Source organism: Nipponia nippon, unplaced genomic scaffold, assembly GCF_047370975.1.
Source record: "Nipponia nippon isolate SJK-2023a ecotype South Korea unplaced genomic scaffold, ASM4737097v1 scaffold_31, whole genome shotgun sequence".
NCBI classification, from domain to species: Eukaryota; Metazoa; Chordata; class Aves; order Pelecaniformes; family Threskiornithidae; genus Nipponia; species Nipponia nippon.
The window spans coordinates 1,747,934-1,771,222 of NW_028262349.1; the positions used below are offsets into that span (position 1 = coordinate 1,747,934).

Consider the following 23,289-nt stretch of genomic DNA (forward strand, 5'->3'; position numbering starts at 1 on the left):
CTTTTTTCATAGCATATGGTTGATTTGATATTTATATATATTTTTTTATATAATATCTATATAAAAAATGGTGAATTACTGTAAATAAAGCAGTTTTAGCTATGATTTTTCTTAAATACTTAAAATAGCTGACTGCTGCAAAATGTTGCCACTTGTTCTTACTGTTTCTGAAATAATACTTAGATACCCTGCAGAAAATCTGAAACATCGCAGCTTGCAAATGAGAGTCACAGACTTGGCGCCAAGCTTGGTTTGCTGGTAATAGCTTGGAATTGCCATCAGAGTAGTGTCTGCTTCCAATTAGTATAAATAGAGGTAATAGCTACAAAATCTTGTAAAAGGGCATGGTTGTCCAGCTCTTACAAAAATGAAGTTAACCAAATATTAGAGTGAACTTAAACTGCTTTTAATTTTAGGACGTCTGGAAGTAGTTATCTGAACGGAAAATGTAATAGGTTTTGACAAGTTTCAGAAAATATTTGAAGACTACAGACACTGACTTTGGAGGGCTGCTGCAGGACGTTTTCAAGAACCATGAAGAAATTGCTGCCTGTAATTATTTAATGACAAGGAATAAAACGTGGGAAGAGCTTATTTCTGCTTGAATCTCTGAAAATGGGTAGCTCTGCTGTTGTCCTTTATCTTGTTTTGCAATTAATACAAGAGACAAACGCATCTGTTGGGAACTGCATTCCCAGAAAAACAGTAAAATACCAAAGTAAGTGAAAAATGGTAATTTCACAAGCAGAAAGAAACGTAGCACAGCGGTGGGAGTTTATTTTTTATTAGGCATAGGAAGAATGCTATGGACTGTTTCACCTCAAATGTTGCGGATGCACTTACCTACTTGTTGTAGCTGGAGGTTCTGGCTTATAGGTAATAATAATAATAATAGTGTTGTTTATTTTCCAGTGTTAAATTGGGAAAAGAATATCCATGCATTTATTCAAATACTTTCATATTATTTAGAAAATGTTCTGGAAATGTGTATAAGCTTTTAACTTTGTTTCCTTACAATTTGTTTTCAGTCTGGAATCTTTATTACATAACACTGAGATTCTAGTGATAAATATTTTTAAAATAACTTCTGTGTTTTACAGCTGGAAATATAAACACTTTTATGAGAGAAGGATTATACAATGTTTCCACTCTCCTTGTGAATGAAGAAACTGACACCTTGTTTGTTGGAGGCAGAGATGCAGTGTTTGCTCTTGACTTGAATAACATTTCTAGAGAAATAGCCAGGGTAAATTAAATTAAATTCTTTAAAAAAAAATACTTTGCCTGTGGTTTTCTTAATTTGAACATAATGTTCTGATTTTAAACGTATAAAACTATTATTATTTGAAGGCTTGAAATGTTATCACAGAATCTTTTAAGCAAAGCAATACCCCTCTTCAGGTTATTTATTATGCCTTGTACTTTACAAAGATACATAGAAAAATGCTTATTTACCCAAGAGGTTCAAAGTTAGGATTATTTAGGGATTTTTTTACACACAATTTTGTGAAATTATTACTTAGAAGTATTTTTGGCTTTTAGGAATACTGGTTTGCTACGCAGGAAAGACAACTGGAATGTATTCGTAGAGGAAAGGACAAGGTAGGACCTTCTGTTTCCCCCTCTAACTTATTAACTAAAATGAAAATGGCTACGTTATCAAGCTTCTTTTTAATAAATGAAGTCAAAGCAAGTTCATTTAAATCTGTTGGGTTTGTTTGCTTGCTGCTAAGACATCAGGATATTTTCAGATGCCATCCACTACACTATGTAAATTTTATTTTTATTTTCTATTTTAGATAAGATGCCAGAACTACATCCTCTTCCTCCATAAGATAAATAACTCTAACTTATATGTTTGTGGAACCAACGCATATCACCCAACTTGTGATTATATGGTAATGATGTTTGAATACAGGTTTTGCTGAAGATACTTGAGTAGTATGTCAGATCTTTGACCACCTTTCTCAAAATATTCCTATTGAAAATTAGAAGCTTTCCTAATTCTTCTATAGAAGTATGAAAGACCAGAAAAGTACTTCTCAAATGTTTTTTTTCATCCTATTTAAATGATTGTTTGCCATAGGTTATCCAGGGGACGAACATAAGCTTGCAAGGAAGAGCTGAAGAGAGCAGAGGCAAGTGTCCGTTTGAACCAACTCTAAAGTATGCGTCTGTTTTTGTAGGTACGTCTGGACTGACGTGCAACCTGAGATGGTTTTCCTCACCTAAACCAAGTTACTGGATACTGTTCTCCTAATTCTATTTTTGCATGTCAACCCCCATTTGTTCCTTATGATACGTCTTTGCATTTTAAAAATAAGTACTTTATACTTTTTTGTTTCTTCCAAATCTTTACAGATGGGGAATTTTATTCGGCTACTTCAAATAATTTCTTGGGAACAGAACCTATAATACTTCGCAGTATGAGAAATCCTGTGAGATCGGAGTTTAAAACATTGTGGCTAAATGGTAAGAAGGTTTTTTATATATTCCAGTCTCTTGAACTTTAATTTGGTGTATGAATTCTCTCTAGAATGTAGTAGGATGTTATGTATTGATTTTGTAGTGTGAGCTTTTAAACTAAGGACAGAATTTAAAAGAAATTCATGACTACAGACTACAGTGATGCGATGAGCCACAGCCCCTTTCCATTTATGGAAGCACAGTGCCTTCTCTTAAAGTTGGATAGACTCATAAATACTTTTCAGCCCTCTCCTTGTCCACTAGTCCACAAAAAAGTTCAATTAGACTTAATTTTAAAATAACATATGGCATTTATATTTCTCTTGGAATAAACTTAAAATGTTTTGTGTATTTATGTGTTTCAGAACCAAGCTTTGTCAACATGGAAATAGTGCATGAAAGTGAATCTAATCCAAATGGAGATGATGATAAAATTTATGTGTTCTTCACTGAAACAGCTGTTGAATTTGAATTCTATGACAAGCTTCTGGTGTCCAGAATCGCCCGTATCTGCAGAGTTAGTGTTTGTAGCGTATAGATTTTGTTCGGTATATTTCAGATGAAGTTTCATAGTCAGTGATTAACAGTGGTATCTACACTGGCTAACCAAACCAAATTCTGTCATCTACATCTTATTTCTGAACTGGCTTCCTCTTTCTCCTGCTAGAACAGAACGGGCTGTTCAGGTTGCAGTTGACGTTTAAACCTTTGTTCTTTGCCTTTGAACTGAGATTTGTATTGAAAGGCCAACTATATTCTTCCCCACAGCAACACTACTAGGTGAAAATTATGTCTATTTCTTTACGCATTCTACAGTGTTGATGTTATTCCTTCATTTAGGGTGATCTTGGTGGAAAACGCATATTGCAGAGAAGATGGACGTCATTTTTAAAATCCCGCCTTTCCTGTTCCATTCCAGAATTGAGCTTCCATTTCAATATTGTCCAGGACATCTTTTTACTTAGGAGGAGAAAGTGGCAGGACAGCATATTTTATGGAATTTTTTCCCAACAATGGTGAGAGAGGGGGCTACGTATGCTACTAAAGTTTGTAGTGAACTGGGTAAGGGTTCTCACTTCAGTATTACCAGCCCGAGTACAGCCTTTTGGCTTTAACTCCGAACGAGCAGCTACCGGCTGCTTACACTGCGTGTTTTAATGCACCACGTTTGGTTTTCCTACACCTTGATCCAACTGAGCAAATGTTATCATCCGAAACAAAACGTTTTTGGTTCCTGGGCCAAAGTCTTCAATAAAAGACAACCCAAAAGCTTCTCCTAAGCCAAGTTTTGAGAGTTATGTTTTCTCTAGTCGGATGGTGGGGCAATTAAAACTAATTACATATAAAATTATATAATTACATACACAAAGCCCTGGATTCTTCTGGTCTTTGTAGCACTAAAGGAAGTAGCTGACATTTCAAGGTGCAGAATTACTCTCCTGTTCCAAGAGAAGTATCTGTCATGGCCTGCTCATCTAATGTAATATTCTGTGAAAATGAAAACAGAACTCCAAACAAATACCGTACAAGCTTTAGGATTAACTAGCTTTTTCTTAATGCTCTTGTTTCTGAAGAAAAACAAGAGAAAGTGTATCAAAACTTTACATGTCAACAAATACCAATGACAAAGTAGTCGTGAGTAGGTAATTCTCATGTTTCACAAAAGCATCAGAATTACCGGCATGCAGCACAGTCAGCACTGTCCAGCGTCACCTGCCGCCACCTCTTTACCCGTCAGTTTATACCCACGGGAGCTGACGTGAGTTCTGTTTCTGGTTAGGGCAGGTTGGGTTCACTGTGTCCGAAGACAGGAATTTGTAGAACATTTATTCCTTTGGGTGTGGGAAAGAGACTTAGGCTCTTGTTACTCACTGGTGGAACTGAAATGACATCAGTGTCTGATCCTGACACTCCTAAAAGTCCGCCTACGTTTTCAGTCATTTTGAAAACGATTATAAGTGGAGGCAAAGAGGAGAAGTACGGTGTTTTTCACCAAGGTGAGTTAGAGGGATTAGGAGAAGAATTAATGGTCTGTGTCAGAAGTGTGGAGCCAAAGGGAGGAGGATCCTGTCAAAGCGTTGGTTACCTTAACACTTGGGCTCACCTGTCTGCTTACAAGAACGGTTGTCAAAAGGTCCTCATTCTCCAAGTTGTTTCAGTTTATTTGAGGGCGGTTACTTGATTTTTAACAAATACATACTTAATAGCATCTTTTATGAACGTCTTTGTTTTATTCTCTTCTCAGTGAATCATGGAAACTGCAACAGAGAAGTATTTTTAGTGTTAGGTCTCTTTTGACTAATCCTGAAAAAGATACAGCAGCGTGCACTGTGGAGATTGGGTTATTTTACAGTATTTCTTTCTATAGAAAAGCCAATAAAACTTGCTTTTATTTTGTGTGTTGTTTTGTTGTTTTTTTCTTCTAAGGGGAAGATTAGACATATCAGCTGTGTGTGCCTACAGTATGAAAAAGATTCAGGAAGTCTTCTCCAAAGGAAGCTACAAAGGACCAGTAACTGTAGAGCATTCCGCTGTTAAGTGGATGGTATACAGGGGAGAAGTGCCAGTTCCACGTCCTGGTGCTGTAAATATGAATTTACTTGTTCTAATTAACTAACAGCCTCTGGATTCTCTTTTGTGGTAGCAAATCATAAGCTCATGTTTTACTGATATAAATGCAGCATTTATAATCAGATCCCTGCTTTCTCATTCCATCATACGAAGGTTCCTAGAAAAGCTGCCTTGCTTACAGCTCCGCTCCACGAGAGACGTGGGGTTATTAGCTAGTTCATAAAGCATGAGGAAAAGAATGATTTTTATCTTTGAAGATAAGTAGAAATAACTGAATGTTTAGAAGGAAATACACCTTTTCTACAGACCTTGGCAAAATGTAAAAGCCATTGTAGTCACGTTCATTATGTTTTGTTTCTAGTGCATTGATAATTTTGCCCGGAGTATTGGGTATAATACTTCTTCTGACTTGCCTGACAAAGTTTTGCAGTTTGTTAGAGATCACCCTCTAATGGATAAGTCTGTAAATCCGATTGGTAATAGACCGGTGCTACTGAGGAGAGGTTCCAGCTACACCAGGATTGTAGTAGACAGAGTCACCGGCCTAGATAAACAAACGTACGATGTTATGTTTCTAGGAACAGGTAAGTGCTTGTATTTTAGGAAAAGATACTATACATTTTTATGTATTTTGTTGCAGAATTTTTTTCTGAGACTTCAAAAAAGTAAAAGTATTCGTCAGCTCTGTTTGAAGTTTTGCATTCAGAAGCTGTCTTGCTAGTTTAATATTTTCATCCCAGTTAGATTAAATGTGTTGGGCTCGTTGGACATTAAAAGGCTCTCTTTAGAGACTTTCCATATCAAAGGAGACTTGACATGATAATATTTGCAAATTCAGGGATTGTTTGAGGTCTTTTCTTCCCCTGAAAAAAATCATTGCTTCTCTCTTATTGAAAGAAAAAAACAAGAATTGCTTTGAAGAATTTCAAAAATTCCCTGTGCCCAGGAATGTCTTCTAAATCTCGATCTATTTCAACATGAATTATCAGGCTAAAATGTTATGCTATGTTTAAACAAGTTTATCTTTAGAAATACATTTCATTTTATGTAGATGATGGATATTTGCATAAAGCTTTCAACTGTGAGGGGGAAATGTTCATTGTGGAAGAGCTACAGCTGTTCCCGTCTCCTGAGCCTGTGCAGTCTCTCCAGTTGTCTTCTGAAAAGGTACAACTTCTGTCCCTACATATGGAAAGTGACTGCTGTAATAGCTTGCCTCAGGCCTTGCTCTTCCGTGGTGTTCTTCTGGCCCATAAGCGTCTCATAATTCTGCTTCTATCGTGTATTTGTTAATAACAGAAGCACGGAACATCTTTTTTCTGTAGAAGATGTGTCAAAATAGAACTGAAACAAGCCTTTATGTTCATTAAAAAGTTAGGGAAGGAACTCTGTCGTTTTACACGCTGTGGAAAGCTAGGGTTTTTTCTCATTCCTATCACCATCTTTTCTTACGAGATTTTTCGTTTCCTGATATTTGTAACAAATACCAGAAAATCTTACAATCCCTATTAGAAAATAACAGCATAAAATCTCACTACCGTAACAGAACTCCTTCCTGCTTTTCTAGGGAATGCTCTACGTAGGCTCCCGGTCTCAGGTGGTGCAGCTTCCAGTTTCTGAGTGCCACCGCTACAAGTACTGCGTGGATTGCATCCTGGCGAGGGACCCGTACTGCGCATGGTCTCAGTCTGCTAATGAATGCGTTCTGCTGGCAAATCGAACCGCTCACACGAAGTAAGTAAAAAGCTGTTGCTTCAGCTGCACACCCGATGTGCGATCGCTTTATCAGGGCACTCTTCATGTCTGCAACACAAAACTAGGATGAGTCCTAGAAATGGAATGACACAAGCTGGAACATTTCTTGTCTGTGTTTTCATCTGTTTGGGTTTGGGGATTTTTTGTTTTCTTTTTTTTTTTTTTTCAGGAATTTAATTCAAAGTGTGAAATATGGAGATGCTTCCAGCTGCCTTAGTGTAGGTATGTGATCTTTTCTTTTCAGAAAGAATATTTTAACTTCATGCAACCAAAGTGCTTTGTGCTCACCGGAATTCTTGCATTACAGAAAACCACAGAATTAAAATCACGTTGATTATGACTTTTGAACTAAGACCAAAAAAACCACACTGAGCTGGTACTGCCTAATGCTCTTAACCCTCTCAATCTAAATGTCAGAGTACTTCAGACCGAAACTCTCACTCTCAAGAGAAGCGTAAATGTGACCCGTTTGAAGTTACTGGTGTCCCTCCCACACCCACTTTGCAGAAATCACACGACACATCAGCTGTCCTGTTAAATCTGTCACTGCTTCGGGATGCTGCTGGGCAGATACACGACATACTATTCAAGAGTACACTTAAAAAGAAGGCTATTCGTTATCGGCCATTTAAAATCAATATTTTAGTGGGATTGGGAAATTAATTATTTTTCATGTAGAACTGCCGGTGTGTGTGATCCGGTAGTATTATGCAGTGACTTCGTAATGAGTTGCAAGATACATTGCTTTCTTCGCGACACAGGATGTCTCTCTTACCTCCACTTGCGTCTCTTTAAAGTCAGAGCTGTCTTTAGTCTGGTATATTTTAGACTGCACGATAATAAGGCCATCAGTGGGACAGCTGGGGAACTTTTACGTAGCTGATACAAGCATTGTGCAGGCACATCTAAACATCAAAGCGCTTCTGTGAAGAGATGTCATTAACCAATATAGAAGTTGAGGCATACAAAGGTGAATTTATTTATGCAGGGCTATGTATACAGGTGAGGCAAAACCCCATTAAAATCTGGAAGTCTTAAACTTCTAGTCCTGTATTCATTCTGAGAATAAGGCCAGCAAGATGTCGCTGATAGTCAGACCTGTTAGTAACGGGATTTCTTTGTCTTTACCCCTTACCTGTTCGTTACCCATTGCCAGACTGGTGAATTAAATTCTATATTTATTTGAATATGTATTTGGTTATGTAAGTGAAATTAAATCCCCAGTGTTCTTACTTAAAAAAAATTATCTTCGTAATTTCAGAAAATAGTGTGAGGAAATGTCTCTTTACCCTTGGAAACAATGTTCACCTTAAATGTGTTCCTCTGTCGAATCTGGCAAGCGTAGTGTGGAAGTTTAATGGGAGCAGACTTCAGGCCGAGGACTCTAAATACCTCCTCTATGACAGAGGAATAGCCATATTTAATGTGACAGTGGATGCGGCTGGATTCTATGACTGTCTCTCGGTAGAGAAATCCAAAGGGAAGGAATTCCTTACCACTGTGGCCCGCTATGCCCTTTATGCCCAAGAAAAGACAGAGGAAGCAGATGTTACTGCCGTAGCAAAGAAGCATAACAAAGCAGGAGCTGAGGGGTTTCGGTCTTCAGTACCCCCTTCTGTACTGAGCGAGGCAGCAAACCCGAAATCTGCGGACAGCCCAAGAGAGAAGCTTGTTTTAAAACTCTTGGGGCCTGGGTTTGCCCTTCTTTTCTTTTTCTTGTTGGTTTGGAACTTCTACAAGGGTCATTTATCTCTGCCTTGGAAGAGCCGAGAAACCAGCCCCAACCCCACTGGTATGGCTGGCTTGGGAAGTCCAGCGCCGGCTACGGAGGGCTCAGGCAGTGTAAGGAAGAGCTCAGCCGCACAAGCGAACGTGCCTTGTGTTAATGAATCAATGCTTGCGAGCTTTTCATAAGGAGCACAGCGGGAATGCGGAGCAGCGCAAGTTTCACTGTTTGGTTAAGATGACACGATGTTTCCTGTTACGGAATGGGGAATGTAAATTTGGGTAGGAGTCAGAAACTCTGCATTGAAGATGACAAGCTGCGTTGTGTATTACAGAGATGTGTTACCAGTTACCACTTTTAAAAGCACAGTTCCCTGTGTGGGTACCTTTTTGACATGATAGAGCCGTAAGAATAAATTTCTTTCAAAAATTGACACTGATCCACTTTTTTGTAATGTTGGGGTTGCTCGCTTACAGAAATTAATACTTGAGAAGCTAATAATACTTAGCATTTAGTGCTTTCACCTTCAGACTTTCTGTTTAATCTACGAATAGCAACTAATTAAGTCTCCCAATGCCTCAAGAGGTTGCTACTATCCTCATTTTACATGGGAGGTTAAATTACTTGTCACTGACCACAGCGAGTATTGGTGTCAGGTCTGGCGCTTTGTTAGAAGTTCCTGAGTCATCTTCCTGTATTTTATCTTTCTCTCTTTTCCTCTCCTTTCCCTTTATTTAAGCTTTCAAAACACCTTCCATGCATTTATTTTTCTAATGTGTTTTTAGTGACCTTTATGATACATCTTCCTCTGTCCAAAAATGTCACGAATCAACTTACGTTCTGCATCGTTGTTTGGAATTTATTTCTCAGGTGTGGTCAAAATTCAGACGTTGCAGCTCCTTTTGTTAAAGGCCATTGAAAGTTGAGCGTTTTTTCTGAGACACTTTCTTCATTTTCAAATAAATGTTCTTTTATGGTTTCTTGTTTGGAAAATAACACGGGTTCTTGATCACAGCAATCCCTGAACAAAAAGGCTGTGCTGCCTCGCTCTGCCTCTTGCCAGACGCGCATGAGGTACAAGGCCGATTCTCTTCTAGACACGGCGCATTTTTTCCCAGTTTTCACATAAGTATGGAAGGAGGAACCTGCCTGGAAATGGATCCTCCTATGCGGAAGGCTGTACCAGCTGTAGCGAGGCGCCTGCTTTCAAGTTAAACAGGAATGCTTGGAAGTGAAGACAATGTGTACAACATAGATACCTGGAGAGGAAGAAAGGGCAGATAAGCGGCTATTTGGTGGTTTTTCTCCCTTAAAACGTAAATAGGTTAAGCTTCTTTACATTGCAGCAGAGTCAGAGTCTCTTTTTTTTTTTTTTAATGCCTTCTTTCTCCCTGGATCAAATTATTCTTCTGTTGTGCTTTATAACAACAGGTTCTTGTGTATTATGTGCAAATACCGTAGAAGGAAGGTGAGGGAAGAAGCAAATTCACGGATTAGTGTCTGTCTGTTGCGCTGCTGCTTCCCGACACAGCAGCATTTGGCCTTGCCGTGAGAGGATGCAGAGGTGGGAACAGCGTCGGCCTTTCGAGCAAGGTGGAGCCGTAGGCACAAAGTGTGGACGAGAGAACTATGTAAAATGGACGTCTGAAAATCAGAAGACTGGACAGCTGCTGACAAACCGTTACGCCGAGACCTGCCTGGCTGCATTTCAGTGACGGTATCGGTGCGACGCAGAAACAAGATCTGAGGTGCATCTCTTGTCTCACAGTTTGGAAGGGAGTCTGCTTCCTCGCAGGGTTCCTTGACTTGTACTCCTACTCCCTTTATGCAAAGGGCTGTGTGGCAATTACTGAGGCAGACGGGGTGGTGGTGTGTAACTGGTAACATAGGAAGGGATCACGTTGCCGTTCTTGTCTTTGGGGACACTTACTCTCTTCCCTTAGCGGAAGGAAGTGCAGATGGAATACAAAACCCCATTTCAGAAAATCCTCACAAGGCTACCAGCATTTGGGTTTAGTTCAATTCCTGCTGATCTAATTACCCTAATTTAAATGTGGAAAATAATTAGCTTCTAAGAGAAGTCGTAGATAAGTTACAGTTAACAGGTCGATATGAAAGATACCGTGCCCTACTTTCCGTAGCGTCTTCGGTGCAGTTTTAGTCCTTTTGTCATTGGCTGCCGTGCTGCACGTAGGAAGGACAGGGAATGTGGGGCAAGAGGACGGAGCCAAGGTAGTCCTTGAGCGGCTTGGCCAGCCGCCGGCGCAGAACGGCCATCCAGCGCGGCTCCGACCGGCACCCTGCGATGGCCACTGCGCTGTGCAAACACAGCCCTTCCCCGCTGCTCCTGACATCCTTCAGCGCTCTCGGTGCCAAAAATCTTCTGTGCTGCCGTTGTTGCAAAGGGAGCGTTACCTTAGCGTGCTCAGAATAACATCTGTCTGATGTTACGCTTACAATTACCGGCCCCAAACGCAGGGGCGATAGTCGCGGGGACGCTGGAGGTGAGGAAATACAGCTGTCGCAGTAAACCTCCCCTCTAGAAAGAGGTGACAGGAAAGAGGGGAGGTGAAACGCTGAAAGCAGAGTGTGCGAAGTGACGGTGTTGCTAGTGTTTCTCCTGCTAGTATTGAACTCTGCTACCAGTATTGCCAAATTACGAATGCTACTTCCACCTTTTATTGTAAAATTACCAGTACAGAGCTTACTATTTTGGTGCGAGTTCTGAAGTTATTAACCCACGGAGAAATGAATGTGCAGAACTGTCTGGGATTAACAAAATCTCTCCTGGGAAGATTTCCTATTAAAGCGTCCTGCGAAGTGAGGAGCAGGAGCGGGGCTGGGATCATCCAGCAGCGACATAACTCCGCACCGCCGAGGCTGCTCGCGGGAGGCTTCGCGTTAGAGTAGTGGCGTATTTTAAGGCAAAACGGAGGCGCTTGTGGGAACTGAGCGCGGAGCGTTGGTGTTCAGGCGGGATCTGAGCGTACTGGTAGGGGTGTCTGGGAGGCAAGGCGGACATAGTTTCTTGCCAAAGCCAAGCTTCAGGTTCTTTACTAGGTTTGTATGAGAAGCCGTTTTCTTCTCTAAAAACTGTGTAAAACTTGTCTACAGCTTCCAAGTTACTGACTTAAAGCCCAGAATAACCACACCCTGCCCAGTACAGCTGATACTGGTCAATTCTGATGTTTTTCACAAACGCATTAGAACGGGTAGCGTTCACGAGCAGGCCCCCACCCTTGTCCTTCTTTCGCCTGGAAGCACCAGGGTGGATGCGCGTTGGGCTTTGCCTGCAGACCAGAACACGAGCAGCTGCCGTTTGCAAAATCTCTCCTGCAAACCTGTTGGGTATGAAAGGAGCAGGCGCGAACAGAGCCGCTCCCGCGCTGGCCGTCTGCTGGCTTCACGAGGCCAGGCTGCCGGTGCCTCTCTATCCTCACGATTAAAAATGCGGCTTGTTCCTGGCCTGACCTGTTCCGCGTCTGCTCCCAGCCCTTGGAGCTCATTACACCTGCGCTGACGAAACCGAAAAGCGCTCTTGTATAAGATTTCTTTTTACCAGGAAGTTTTTTTTTCATAGAATCATAGAATCGTTAAGGTTGGAAAAGACCCTTAAGATCACCGAGTCCGACCGTTAACCTATCACTGCCAAGTCCATCTATACCATGTCCTCGAGCACCACGTCTATCTGTTCTTTAAACACCTCCAGGGATGGAGACTCAACCCCTTCCCCGGGCAGCCTGTTCCAGTGCCTGACAGCCCTTTCGGTGAAGAAGTTTTTCCTAATATCCAACCTAACCCTGCCCTGGCGCAGCTTGAGGCCGTTCCCTCTCGTCCTATCACTCGTTACTAGGGAGAAGAGACCGACCCCCACCTCGCTACAGCCTCCTTTCAGGCAGTTGTAGAGAGCGATGAGGGCTCCCCTCAGCCTCCTCTTCTCCAGGCTGAGCCCCCCCAGCTCCCTCACCCGCTCCTCGTAAGCCTTGTGATGGTTACGATCAAATCGCTTTGATGAACAGACGAAGCGCTTTAATTCTTTCGATACAGAACGTGTTTTATTCTCTCTCACGGCTCTCCCATGAGCCTTCTCCGGTTGTTTGGCATCCCGGAGGTGTGTAGACCTGGGCAGAGGGTTCCCGAGGCGAGGCGAGGCGAGGCGAGGCGAGGCACCGAAGGTGCCTCGCCTCGCCTCGCCTCGCCTCGCCTCGCCTCGCCTCGCCTCCTATTTCCTCGCTATCTATTTCTGATCGATGTCTAGACTAAGATAAAAGAAAAAAAACCACCCCGATTTTTGTTTTCCTAGGTAGCCGGCAGCCGTCAGAGCCCCAGCGCAGCCCCGGGACCCAGCCCGCCGCCGTCCCCGGGCGCCCCGGCGGCGGGCAGCGGGCGCAGGGCCGGCGGAGCCCGGCAGGTGGTGCCGCCGAGCCGGCCCCGGCCCCGGCCCCGGGAATAAAGTCGGGAGAAGAAGCGGAGAAATGTGACCGAGATGGGGCAGTTGGCAGAGGGAGGAAGCGGATAGAGAAGAGGAAAGCAACCACAACACCAACAAAAAAGAGAACAAAGAAATCGCCATCCCGAAGGTGGCCGTACTTGGGGAACAACTTGCGGGGCCGCCGGAGCAGCAGACGGCTTTGTCTGAGAGGGCTTGCAAGAGCACCACCTAATCCTGCCGCTCCCCTCCCATGCTGAAGGGAAGGAGGGATCCTGGGAGCCGGAGAGGGGGGACTGCGGCGGCCGGCGAGGGCCCGAGTTCCCCGCCGAGCGCCGCGGGCCGGAGCCGGGCGTGGGCGCCCGCAGCCCGGGGGGGTCGGGGCGGCCCTGCCCCCGCTGCCCCGCACGCTGCCGGATTACGGGGCGTTTCGAGCCAACGGCAAAACTAGCAAGATTTCAAAGTGAAATTCCGGAGGAAATTTAAAGAGCATCCGGATCCGGAGAAAGGCAGAAAGAAAGAGGAAGGGAGAAATAAATCAAAACGTGGAGCGAATCTCAGGCAGCTGAAGAAAGGACGGGAGAGAAAGAAGCTGACACCCAGGCAGAGATGGGGTGAGACTGGCAGTTTATTATTCTTGAATTGCTTTTGTTATTCGTGGCCGCTGAGCTATTTTTAAGGTAATTCCGAAAGAAATGAAGGTTTTAAATTCCATTTTTTTCCACATCGCAAGCTTTAAAGTTTAGACTTGCTTTTTATTTTATGGGTTAGAAAGCAGGTAATTGCAAGTCTCTGCAACTTCTTTAAATAAACTCGCATGTAAGGGAAGCCTCTCGTGATCTACATGTTGTATGAAATCCAAACTGGGAGGCTGGGTGGGAGGACTGGAGCCGGGTTGTGTTCACAAACTTTTCCAGAAGTTAGAAATCAGGGATTTTGTTTGGCTGTTGTGACTTTGGCATTCAGTAAAATGGATCCTGTTTGCATTTCTAAATGGATAAATAGCTGATTGAAAATCCCCGATGACTTAGCTTATGATGCCCCCTCAGATTTTCCAAGAGTGAAATAATGCTGCATGGACGTGGCAGTGGATTTTGGCGTGGAAGTAGGAGCTTAGTCTGGTATTTAATTTATGTCCTAGTTATAAGTCTCAATCTTGTAACTTTAAGGACCTGACGTGTTGTTGCGAGTTGTTTCTGCAATAAACTCTTGGTGGCTGTTTGAAAGCACAGCGGATCTGTAGGAAGCCTGTCTGATCAGCTCCCTCCAAACGTGGGGGCTTGACAATGCAAGAGAAATAAATAGGGCTTGTTTTCCTTTTGCTAATCTTCCTCTTGGAGTGTCTAGATAAAATGATTGAACAGTCAAACACGGATCCAAGAGGCAGAAAAGGTAGAGGCGACGAGTCAAAAGCGACAGCAGTGTGAATGTGGCACAGATCCTTTGAAGGTGGCGGAGCGTGTGCTGATCCAGGTTAAACCAGAAAGCGTCCCTATTTCCTGTAACTTTTCCTGTGATCCACAAAGTTACTGTAAAACATCCAGAACTGCCAGGGAGGAGTTGACAAGCAGATCGTTTGGGACTAGCGCTTGATTGGAATTAATGGATGAATCCTTCTTGGACCTACGGCAGGTACACCCAGCAGCTATGTGACTTCTTTAGAGGATCTCCAGCTCCCGTGGCAAATGTTGAGATAGTGTCACCATCTCAGTCTGCTTAGACGTCACCGTGTAATTACAGTGGTGCAGTGGCAAAACTATCGTTAAGCCAGAGATGACGTTTCCACCCAAAATTCCTTATTTCCACTTAACTCCTGAGATAAAAGTGGCCTTTTGCTTGTACGTTGATCACATGGAGATATTGAGTAGCTTTCAGCAGCATTTCGATTACTCTGGATACAAAAGAGATTAAAAGCACATCACCTCTTACATCATGTTCTGGCAGTTGATTTTAGTTAACCTATTTTTAAAGCAGGGATTCTGGTCTCATTCCTCCATGTTAGATTTCTTTGTAACATCATGTTTTGGTTTTCATGGATAAATTCTCCGTGGACTCTTTTGTATCCACTGTACCGTACGTATTAATGCATTGGCACTTGCCCTCTGAAGAGGACAGCTGTAAATCACACTTGATCCTGAGGGAAGTGACTTTAGTTAGGTCCTAGCTGAGGATTCGGTGGACACGTACTCGCGTTTCTCTGACTCCCTCCTGATGGTATTGTCACATGTGAGTACAGGTGATGCAACTTACCGGCTTCTAATTTGAGCAGCATAGAGGTTACCCGCTTGTCACATATATCAAGAAAAGAAATTCACCCACTCTTATCTATTCTGTCATCCCACTGACCTCTGCTAAACGGGCAATTTGAACTGGCCTTGTCAGAGGGGCTGCTGGCCGTGCTTTTGGAGCTCTGGCAAGGGCAGGTCGAAGATAGCAGCAGATCTTAGGGACTTGTTCTAGCGAAGCTGAGCAGGCATCTGTGCCTGGAAATAGTACGGGTCCTGTAGATGATAATGAAGATGCAGAGGCAGAACGTGTTGGAGGCATGGAGCATTTTGAAATGTGCATGTGTCTCCGCTTCTCTGGTTCTCATTATTACTGGACATATTTTCTGGAATGCATAAAGAATTACTTAGCTGCAGTCTGGCTCTGCTGGGTTTTTTAACTTTAATTGCTGTACAGACTTCCAGCAACGGGTCTGTGTGTCTCAAAAGAAATTGCTGCTGAAGCTTAGGAGCAGAAGTAACAGTTGTCCCAGGAAGGTGAATGCACAGATTGTGTTGTAGACGCCCAGCAGCATAGTGTTCGGCAGCCAAGATGCTCTGTAGATGGAGACTGGTTTCCAAAAGAAAAAAAAGAAATCTCTCTCAGCTGTGTTGTGTCTTTAAATGCCCTTGATCCCCTGTCTCTGTGCCTGACCTTGGACGCTTGTCGCTGTTCCCCACGCCGATCCAACAGGGGCATGTTCAGCCAGGATTCCTTTGCTGCCCTTTATCTGCAGAGAGGCCGTGAGGCAGCTGCTTTTCATTCCTGGGCTAAGCCCTGCTGGGTAATCTCTTGGGAGCTGGAGGAGGCAGAAGGGAAAGCAGCCCCGAGCCAGCTCCCGTGGCTGGAGCTGCGCTACTCCACCTTCCCTCTGTGGCTGTGGCCTCCTTCAGTCCCATCTGGACACTAGCAGCATCTATGCTTTTTCCCCAAGGTGACATTATGCAGCACAGAATGAAAGCGAAGCTGCAGCTAAGAGGGCTTGAAAACCTGCCTGGTGTTCAGAACAGAGGGCTGGGAATCAGCCCTCCCAAACTTGGTTCCCAAAGCAGTTTTGCAGTTCAGTGTCTAACAATCAGCATCCTGGGGGCTTGTGCCCAAATCCTGGGGAGGCAATATCAAAGCACCCTCTCTGCGCCCATTACACAGTGAAGCAGCAGTTTCCATGGGCTCTGGAGGGAGTTACACCCAGTCCCTGGCGCGGAGGAAGGCTTTGGGGAGAAACGCAAAGGGAAAGAGATGAGGTTTGACTCTCATTAACCCACACTTCTTCCCCAAACAGCACTGACATACAGTCAGCAGCTATTCAAGCTGCTGAGGGAGGATAAAAGGAAACAAAGACAGACAGCGGTGGAGGAGGAGATGGGTTCTCATGCCCTCTCTGTGCTCTAGTTCTGCCTTTTGAAATACTTGGCTCTGTCTGTCTGAAACACAGTTCCCCCCGCTCCGCTCTGGCCAGCCCCCCCCTCAAATTATCCCGGACGGCGCTGCTTTGTAGGGTTTCTCACGGCCGAGCGCTCTGGCTGGGGATTCAACAGAAGGGAGAGCCCTGGCCCTGACGCGGCCAGCGCGGCCTCCCCGCTGACTCAGCATGGCGGTGGGCTGAGCGCCAGAGCTGAGCCACATATCTCTCGTGCTCACATGCTCTCACGTACCCCTTTCTGCTCTGCACGAGCTGCCCTGTGCGCACCCATCCAGGAAACCAGACCTTGTGGAGAGAAAGGACTTTTGGGAAGATGGCAGCAAGAATTGCCAAGTTCCCACCGCAGCAGCTGGGAAACCCTTCCCTCCTGCTGTGGCTGGCAAGGGGCCTTTCAGCAGAAGGCGACCTCTTTTTGGGGGGCTTGCTCATTGTGGCTGCGCATTGAGCCCAGCCACAGGGCGCAGTGCAAAAATACATCCCTCGGTCTCTGCAGTCTGAAGGTATCCCGCTGCTGTCAGCGGGAACATCGCATCCCCAAAGCCCTTCCCTGCCCTTGTGGCTGAGTGCTGTCGTGCTCGTGAGCCACAGAAACAAATGATTCTGCTGATCTGGTACTTTGTGATTTCTTGCAAGGCATTTTTTGGTTTGGTTTTTAGATGAAGGAGGACCACAGACTGGCTGGATGCAAAGTATTTGAAGTGATTATCCTCTCTGCGTCCAAGTGCGGAGAGGCTCCTTTCTCTGACAAGTAAATGAACATCCCTGCTGCCAAGAGAAGCTGCAGTGAGCGAGAGGAGGTGCAGGCTGGGGAACAGCACATGGGCTTCCTAGAGATGCCCTGGACTGAACCCCGTCCAGGAGCACCAAGGCAAAGGCAGTTAATGAGGACCGAGCTCAGCCTCCCCAGCGCATTCCAGCTGCTGCCTTACGTGGCTAAAAGACTTTATTCCTAAACCTCAGCCCTGCTCACGATTTGTGTTCCTGTAGTGCTTTGAACTTGGACTCACCCACCAAATCTCTGCTTTAAAACTCTATACTTGCGTCAGGGTTTGAATCCTGCTCTTCTGTCACACACCTTGCTTTGGAACTGAAAACAGGACAGAAACATTAGTATAAATTTGGGGAATGGTGGCTCTAAAAGCTTCCCTCTCCACAGCAAACACAAGGTTTCTTCTCTCTGGTCACGCAGCAAAGGGTGGGGGCAGGTGAGCAGGATGGGATAAGTAATTCAGTTAACTAAATGGGTATGTCACAGGCAGGCAGACAGGATTGTGAGGCGAGAATTACTGAGAACAAAAAAAATAAAGAGGATCTCAGCGGGAAAAACCTTCCAGATTGCACAGAAAATCGGAGAAGAACAAGAACAAAGCATAAGTCAAATGCAGCTGTGCAGTCAGAAAGAGACCCCTCCCCGCACCCGGTGTAGGAGCTATTGAGCACAGGCATCGCTGGATGCAGTAAAAGATCTAAAGCAAACAATAAAAACCTGATTTCTTCCTCTCCCTCTCTCCCTTCTGAAGAGGTCTGGCAGGCGGGCTGCATTTTAGCAGTTGCCCTTAGGTATAGGAACCTGCTGAAGAGAGAGCAAGCCTCTAACTGTCCAACAGGATTTTTCCCCAAGAGCTGCTATTTGCATTGGAAATACCCTGAGACAGCAAAAGCGATAAAATACGGTTTCTCTGAGGAGGCTGTGCGGGGGAAGGACCCCAACAGGCAGCTGAAGTTGGGGTGGGGCAGAGCGCACAGCGAAACACTGGAGCTGCCACAGCGCTATTGAAATTCAGACATCGAGAGAAACGTTTTGCTGAACAGCTCTTTCAAAGGTTGTCTGTCCCTTCCTTTAACCTCGGCTGTTCCTTAAAATGGGAGATGTTTCTTTAGAGGACTGTACGCCATTACCTTGTGGCGGGAGACTGGAGGATGCGGTGGGGAGCATGCCCCGTTCCCAGCTCTGTCGGTGACTCCTGTGGCTTAAACCAAAAATCTCTTCACCTTTGTACTTCTCTGCTATTAGACTCGTCCGCAGGTTTGAGAGCATTTTTCTGGTGAGGATTAGAGAGAGGACTCTGTGAAATCCCCCTGTTAAAGACATACCTAGCAGAGGGATTAAAGGTGGCTTGCTCAAAGCGCGGGTGGATGTGTGTGGTGAATCCTCTGTGCAAGGTGGGCTCTGAGGCAGGGCAGGCGAGCTGAGCTCCCAGCAGCCCGCTGTCAGCAGCTCTGCTTCAGCTCGGACATTGTTTTACTGCGGCGTGGTGGGCCCGCGTTATTGCGATGCCTGTGTGTACACCGATCCATACGATCCCACGCGTTGCAGGCGCATCATGGGACGATCCTGGCACCAGCCCCTGGTGCTGTCTCCTAACAGGAGATGCTGCAGTCCCTCTTTGGAGAGGCCTCTCGGGGAGGTGGCTCATCTCCCTTTCCGTGGTGTTCTCTCTGTAGCAGCACTGGGTTATTTTAGAAGATCCCACTTAGGAAGAGGCCCGCGTGCCTGTAACAAGGAGGGTAGAGCCCACATCCAGGCAGGACACTCAAGGACAGCCCATGCATCCAGTGGCATATGTGTTCAGATCACACAGAACGGAGGGGGCAGCGCTGGTTTTAGTCTTCTCCAGACTTTGGCACCTTTTATTCCCCTGCTAGGTAAAATGTGGCGCTGGTGCAAGGGACTGAATTGATGCCATCTGTACCTCCTTGGCACAGGGCAGTGCTTGCAGGGCGTGCTTCTCCTCCAGGGTCTTGGCAGCGCGTCGGTGTGCCCTAACCTGACGAGGTCCCTCATCCAGCCTTAGCAAACTCAGTCCCTCATCCAGCCGTAGCAAACTTGGTCCCTTTGGCCTGCTCAGTCCATTGCTGCTCTGCTGAGACCATAAATTAAGAGGACAAATAATGATTTGCTCTCCTGGCAATGGTGAAATAAGCAGCTACTCATTAAGAAATCAATTTGGGTGCTGCAGAGAGGGGAATAATATGAGAACCAAGGTGGAAATGAGACCAGCGTGCAGTTTTGCGTGTTGTCTTAATGATCACTGAGTCAGAGACTCCAGTCAGGGAGCAAATCGGAAACGATTGATCCATACCCTATATTCACATGTCCTCCCCAAACACCCTGTGACCTTCCAGCTTCTCTGTAAGAAGAGGCCACAAGAGGAGTCATTAGGGTCTTTACTCAGGCAGCATCCCGGAGCCAGATGCTTTGCTGATGTGCAGAACACATTAGGAATAGCTAGATTAGTTAGATCATCTCTTCTTTTCATTTTTAGCTGCTTGGTTTTGCCTGGTGGCTGGACGCCTGCTGCTGGAGTGTTAGGGAACATTCATGGGGGACAAGTCGTTTTTAAGCTATCAGCAGGAGGTGGGATATTGAATTTTGCCCTTCCCCCCTGGGCTGGGAACAGATCCGGGCAACGATGAGACCTGGCTCCTGTCCAGTTGCCATCAGGCACTGCTGATCCTGTCTGTGCCTCAGCCAGATCTTTGTCCTTTCAGTCATTTGCTTTGCTTTTTCTTAATTATCTGCGAAGGACAGCCCTGGGGGGATGTAAGTGGTTTTATTTACACATGCCCTTTTCACTGCTATGTCTGTATTGTTATGGGGACTCCCAGCTGGGAGCAGGAAAAGAAGTGTCAGCATTTAAGGATCTGTGGTTTATCCAGCATATACACTTAAAACACAGGGGAAGAGAGGGCTGTAGTGGGAGAGGGAACATGGCAGTTTGAATCCTAGGCGCTTTCAGGACTATTTTTAAATGCTTTGTAGTGGTTTTGGAAAGAAGAGGTCAGCAGCTTGGCCAGAAGCAAGGTAAATGCAGACGGGTGCTCCTCAGGCGTTACTCCGCTCATGCGTCCCAGACCTGGCTTCCAGCACCCGTGCTTCTCCTGCTCTGAACTGCCCTCAGCACGTACGCCAGCGCCCGCGGTCCGGCCTGCGTCCCCACCTTGCTACTCCACTCAGCTGGGCTGAGCTGTGTCAAACCCTGCCGTGCTTCTTTCCCGCGAAAGGAATCGTTGAAAGGGTGAGGTAGAGGCCTTTTCCATTTAATAAGCTGTTCGTGACTTCTTGGAGATGTGCCCCAGATGTGCAGACTTTCTTGCTTCTCTCGGTTTGCATTGCTGCCTGCTCTTTCTGTCTGTTTTTTGTTGTGCTCCACCACTCAGATTCTAGAAGAGCTTTTGTTTTGTAGCGTTTGCTTTAAGCTTGTCAGACAAGTGAGTACTGAAAGGCAGGTTTCCAGGCTAACCAGTAACCTCGACAATGAAATTCTTGTACCAGCTGGATACAATTTGTATCATTTGATGGATTTAAAACAAACAAAGACTTTTTTCCCTGCACAAGCACTGCAAAAGGAGCATGAACATCTCTGTGCTGTTCCCAGGCAGAGCACAAAGCTCTCCTTGAGCATTACCTCCAGAGCTTAAGCAACTGCTTCCTAGAAAGCACGGTCCCCACGCCAGGCTGGCACTATGCTCAGGTGGTTGTGAGAAGGCAATAACATGCTGGCCTCATAAAGCAATCTCCAGTCGCCGTTATTCGGGACACGCAAGTTGGCAGCAACTGTTCCCATTTGCAGTGAGGAAAGGGGAGGCGTGAAAGATAATTTCAGGAGATTCTGAGTAGTTCGCTTCCCTTGGAGGGAGACGGAGGCAGGAGTTCCCTCCCTGGCACCAGGCAGGCAGGTGAAGTTGCTGACAAGCCCCGCCGCTGTCGGAGCCAGGTTGCTATCTGTTGGAAGCAGAGCACATCTGGTGTAACTGGCAGCAGGCCTGTTTGGAGAGTCTGCGAAACTTTCCCATTTGTAACTGGAAGGGATAGACCTCTCACAGACAGCACAAAGTTTTGTTGCTCCAGGGAAGACCATAAGGCATGAACAAATGTATGAGAAGTGTCGAGACAGCAGTGATTATGTGAAGGCACAAAAAGTAGAGCACCCTTCCCCGTCAACACCATCAGCGGTGCATATTTTAGTGTACCTGAGACCAGGAAAAGAGCGTGCGTGCCCCGGGGGCTGTGTGTTGGGCGAGGGAGCAGCCAAGTCAGCCTCATTCGAGTGGAAAAAGCATAAGGTAATCCCTGCGAAGATGGGCTTTCTTCTGTCTGACAGGCCTTCCAGTGGCATTTTATTTTCTACTCCTGGTGCTCAGAAGGAAAGTAATGCTGGCTTTTGTGGTTAGTGACACTGTAATTACAGGACAGTTGACATCTGAGTGGCCTCCTGCGCCTCTCCTGTCTTGGAGTGATTAGTAGGAAGGCAGTGGGGTTTTCCAAGTATTAAGACACTCTGAGTCGACCTGCTTGAAGGCAGACTTAGCAGAGAGGCTGGGAGATCTGGGCTCTCTACCCCTTCTACAGGCACCCTTCATCATGCAAATTCTCTTTCTCACCCTTTTGCTCCCTTGTTGAGCTGTGCAGTCTCAGTTGATATGGGGAGAGCAGGGTGGGGACCATTTACTGCAGGGACTAATTTACAAAGCAAATGAATAGCACGGCTGTCTCTCATGGCGTGGGGAGGCAGCACAGGGCAGCCGCAGGGGCTCTGGGATCGTGCCTGGCTCCGTGGAGCACAGGAGAGGGAGTCCTCATGGTGGGTGAATTCCCCGGTGCCTCTGCAGGCAGAGAAGGGTTATCTCCGGGAATGTCGGAGAGCTCCGTCGGCGTGCGTGGCAGGGGGCCGTTTGAAACATCACTTGGTCCGAAACCTGCTGCAGTCAGCAGGATGGTTTCCATTGGCTCTGGGTGCAGAGCTCACTGATGAATAGCGAGCACAGGAATAGCTGCCGTGCGTGTGAGGGGTGATCTCTGAGGAGGGTTTTCCGTCATGCAGCCAGCATCACGTGTGTGTGACTGGAAACACTAGAGCCTTCCAGGCTCCTCTGTGGCCCTCTCCCAACAGCCAGCGCCTGCTGCCAAAGGGATTTACTCCAGTTACACAGCTCACCCAATTATCTCCCATGACAGGGAAGAAAACTTGTTCGGTGGTGAGAAAGCATTACACATTACAAGCTGTGTGAGTTTGGGACAAACGAAGCCCCTGAACGCTGCCTGGTTGAACGCTCTGTCTGTGCTCTGTGTGATAAATAACAGCTGACTTTTCCATCGCTAGGAAATGAATCACTGTGGAGGCAAAACCAAAAAGGAGCCTCAGTCCAGCTAGGAGACCTGAGAAGGAAGCTGTTGGAGGAGAGACGCATACTAACTCCACTGGCCTGTAGTCTGTCTTACCCTTACTAACAAATGTCAACAACTAGGTAATGTCCTTCCTCTCTTCTTTCTGACACTAGCCCAGGACTTGGGGGTTAAGGTGCAGAAACATGAGTTTTTCCCTACTCTGTTTCAAAGGATAAGTCCTGATCCATGTAAAATTTAGTACCTGTTAGTGGAGCCTGGAAAATTTGAATCTTATTCCAAAACCAGGCTGTGAATGAATAAAACTAGCCAGAGAGGATGCTGAGAAGGGGCTGGTTTAGACCCTCGTGCAGTCTGCCTCTGAACAAGAGATTTGAGCCAGGGCTGTAACCTGGGAACAGGCTTGTAACTGGGAGGGAGCATTTCATTTCCTTCCTAAGTTTTGGTGATGGGTTCAGAAAGCACCAGGTACAGTTGTCTTTGGATTGATGGGAAGGTCTGCTCACTGCAGCTGTGAGGACTTGGAA

General features: G+C 45.7%; 1 protein-coding gene across 6 annotated transcripts in view; it reads left to right on the top strand.

Annotated features, from left to right (window-relative positions):
• Nucleotides 1–406: 406 nt before the first annotated feature.
• Nucleotides 407–23,289, top strand: part of HOMER3 (homer scaffold protein 3) — a 38,959-nt gene continuing 16,076 nt past the window's right edge. For 3 of the 6 annotated variants that reach the window (XR_015707348.1, XR_015707349.1, XM_087769548.1), the window contains exons 1-2: nucleotides 13,223–13,561; nucleotides 22,740–22,884. Coding sequence is in view for 4 of the 6 variants with exons in the window: in XM_087769548.1 (XP_087625674.1) it covers nucleotides 22,871–22,884 (14 nt within the window). In the remaining 2 variants the exon portion in view is untranslated. Of the gene's footprint in view, nucleotides 719–1,100; nucleotides 1,247–1,542; nucleotides 1,603–1,799; nucleotides 1,899–2,086; nucleotides 2,187–2,361; nucleotides 2,473–2,831; nucleotides 2,984–3,306; nucleotides 3,483–4,893; nucleotides 5,051–5,398; nucleotides 5,622–6,088; nucleotides 6,205–6,604; nucleotides 6,772–6,961; nucleotides 7,015–8,053; nucleotides 8,860–13,222; nucleotides 13,562–22,739; nucleotides 22,885–23,289 lie in introns of those variants that run through there. The other 3 variants (XM_087769547.1, XM_087769549.1, XM_009466221.2) reach the window with 3 other exon arrangements.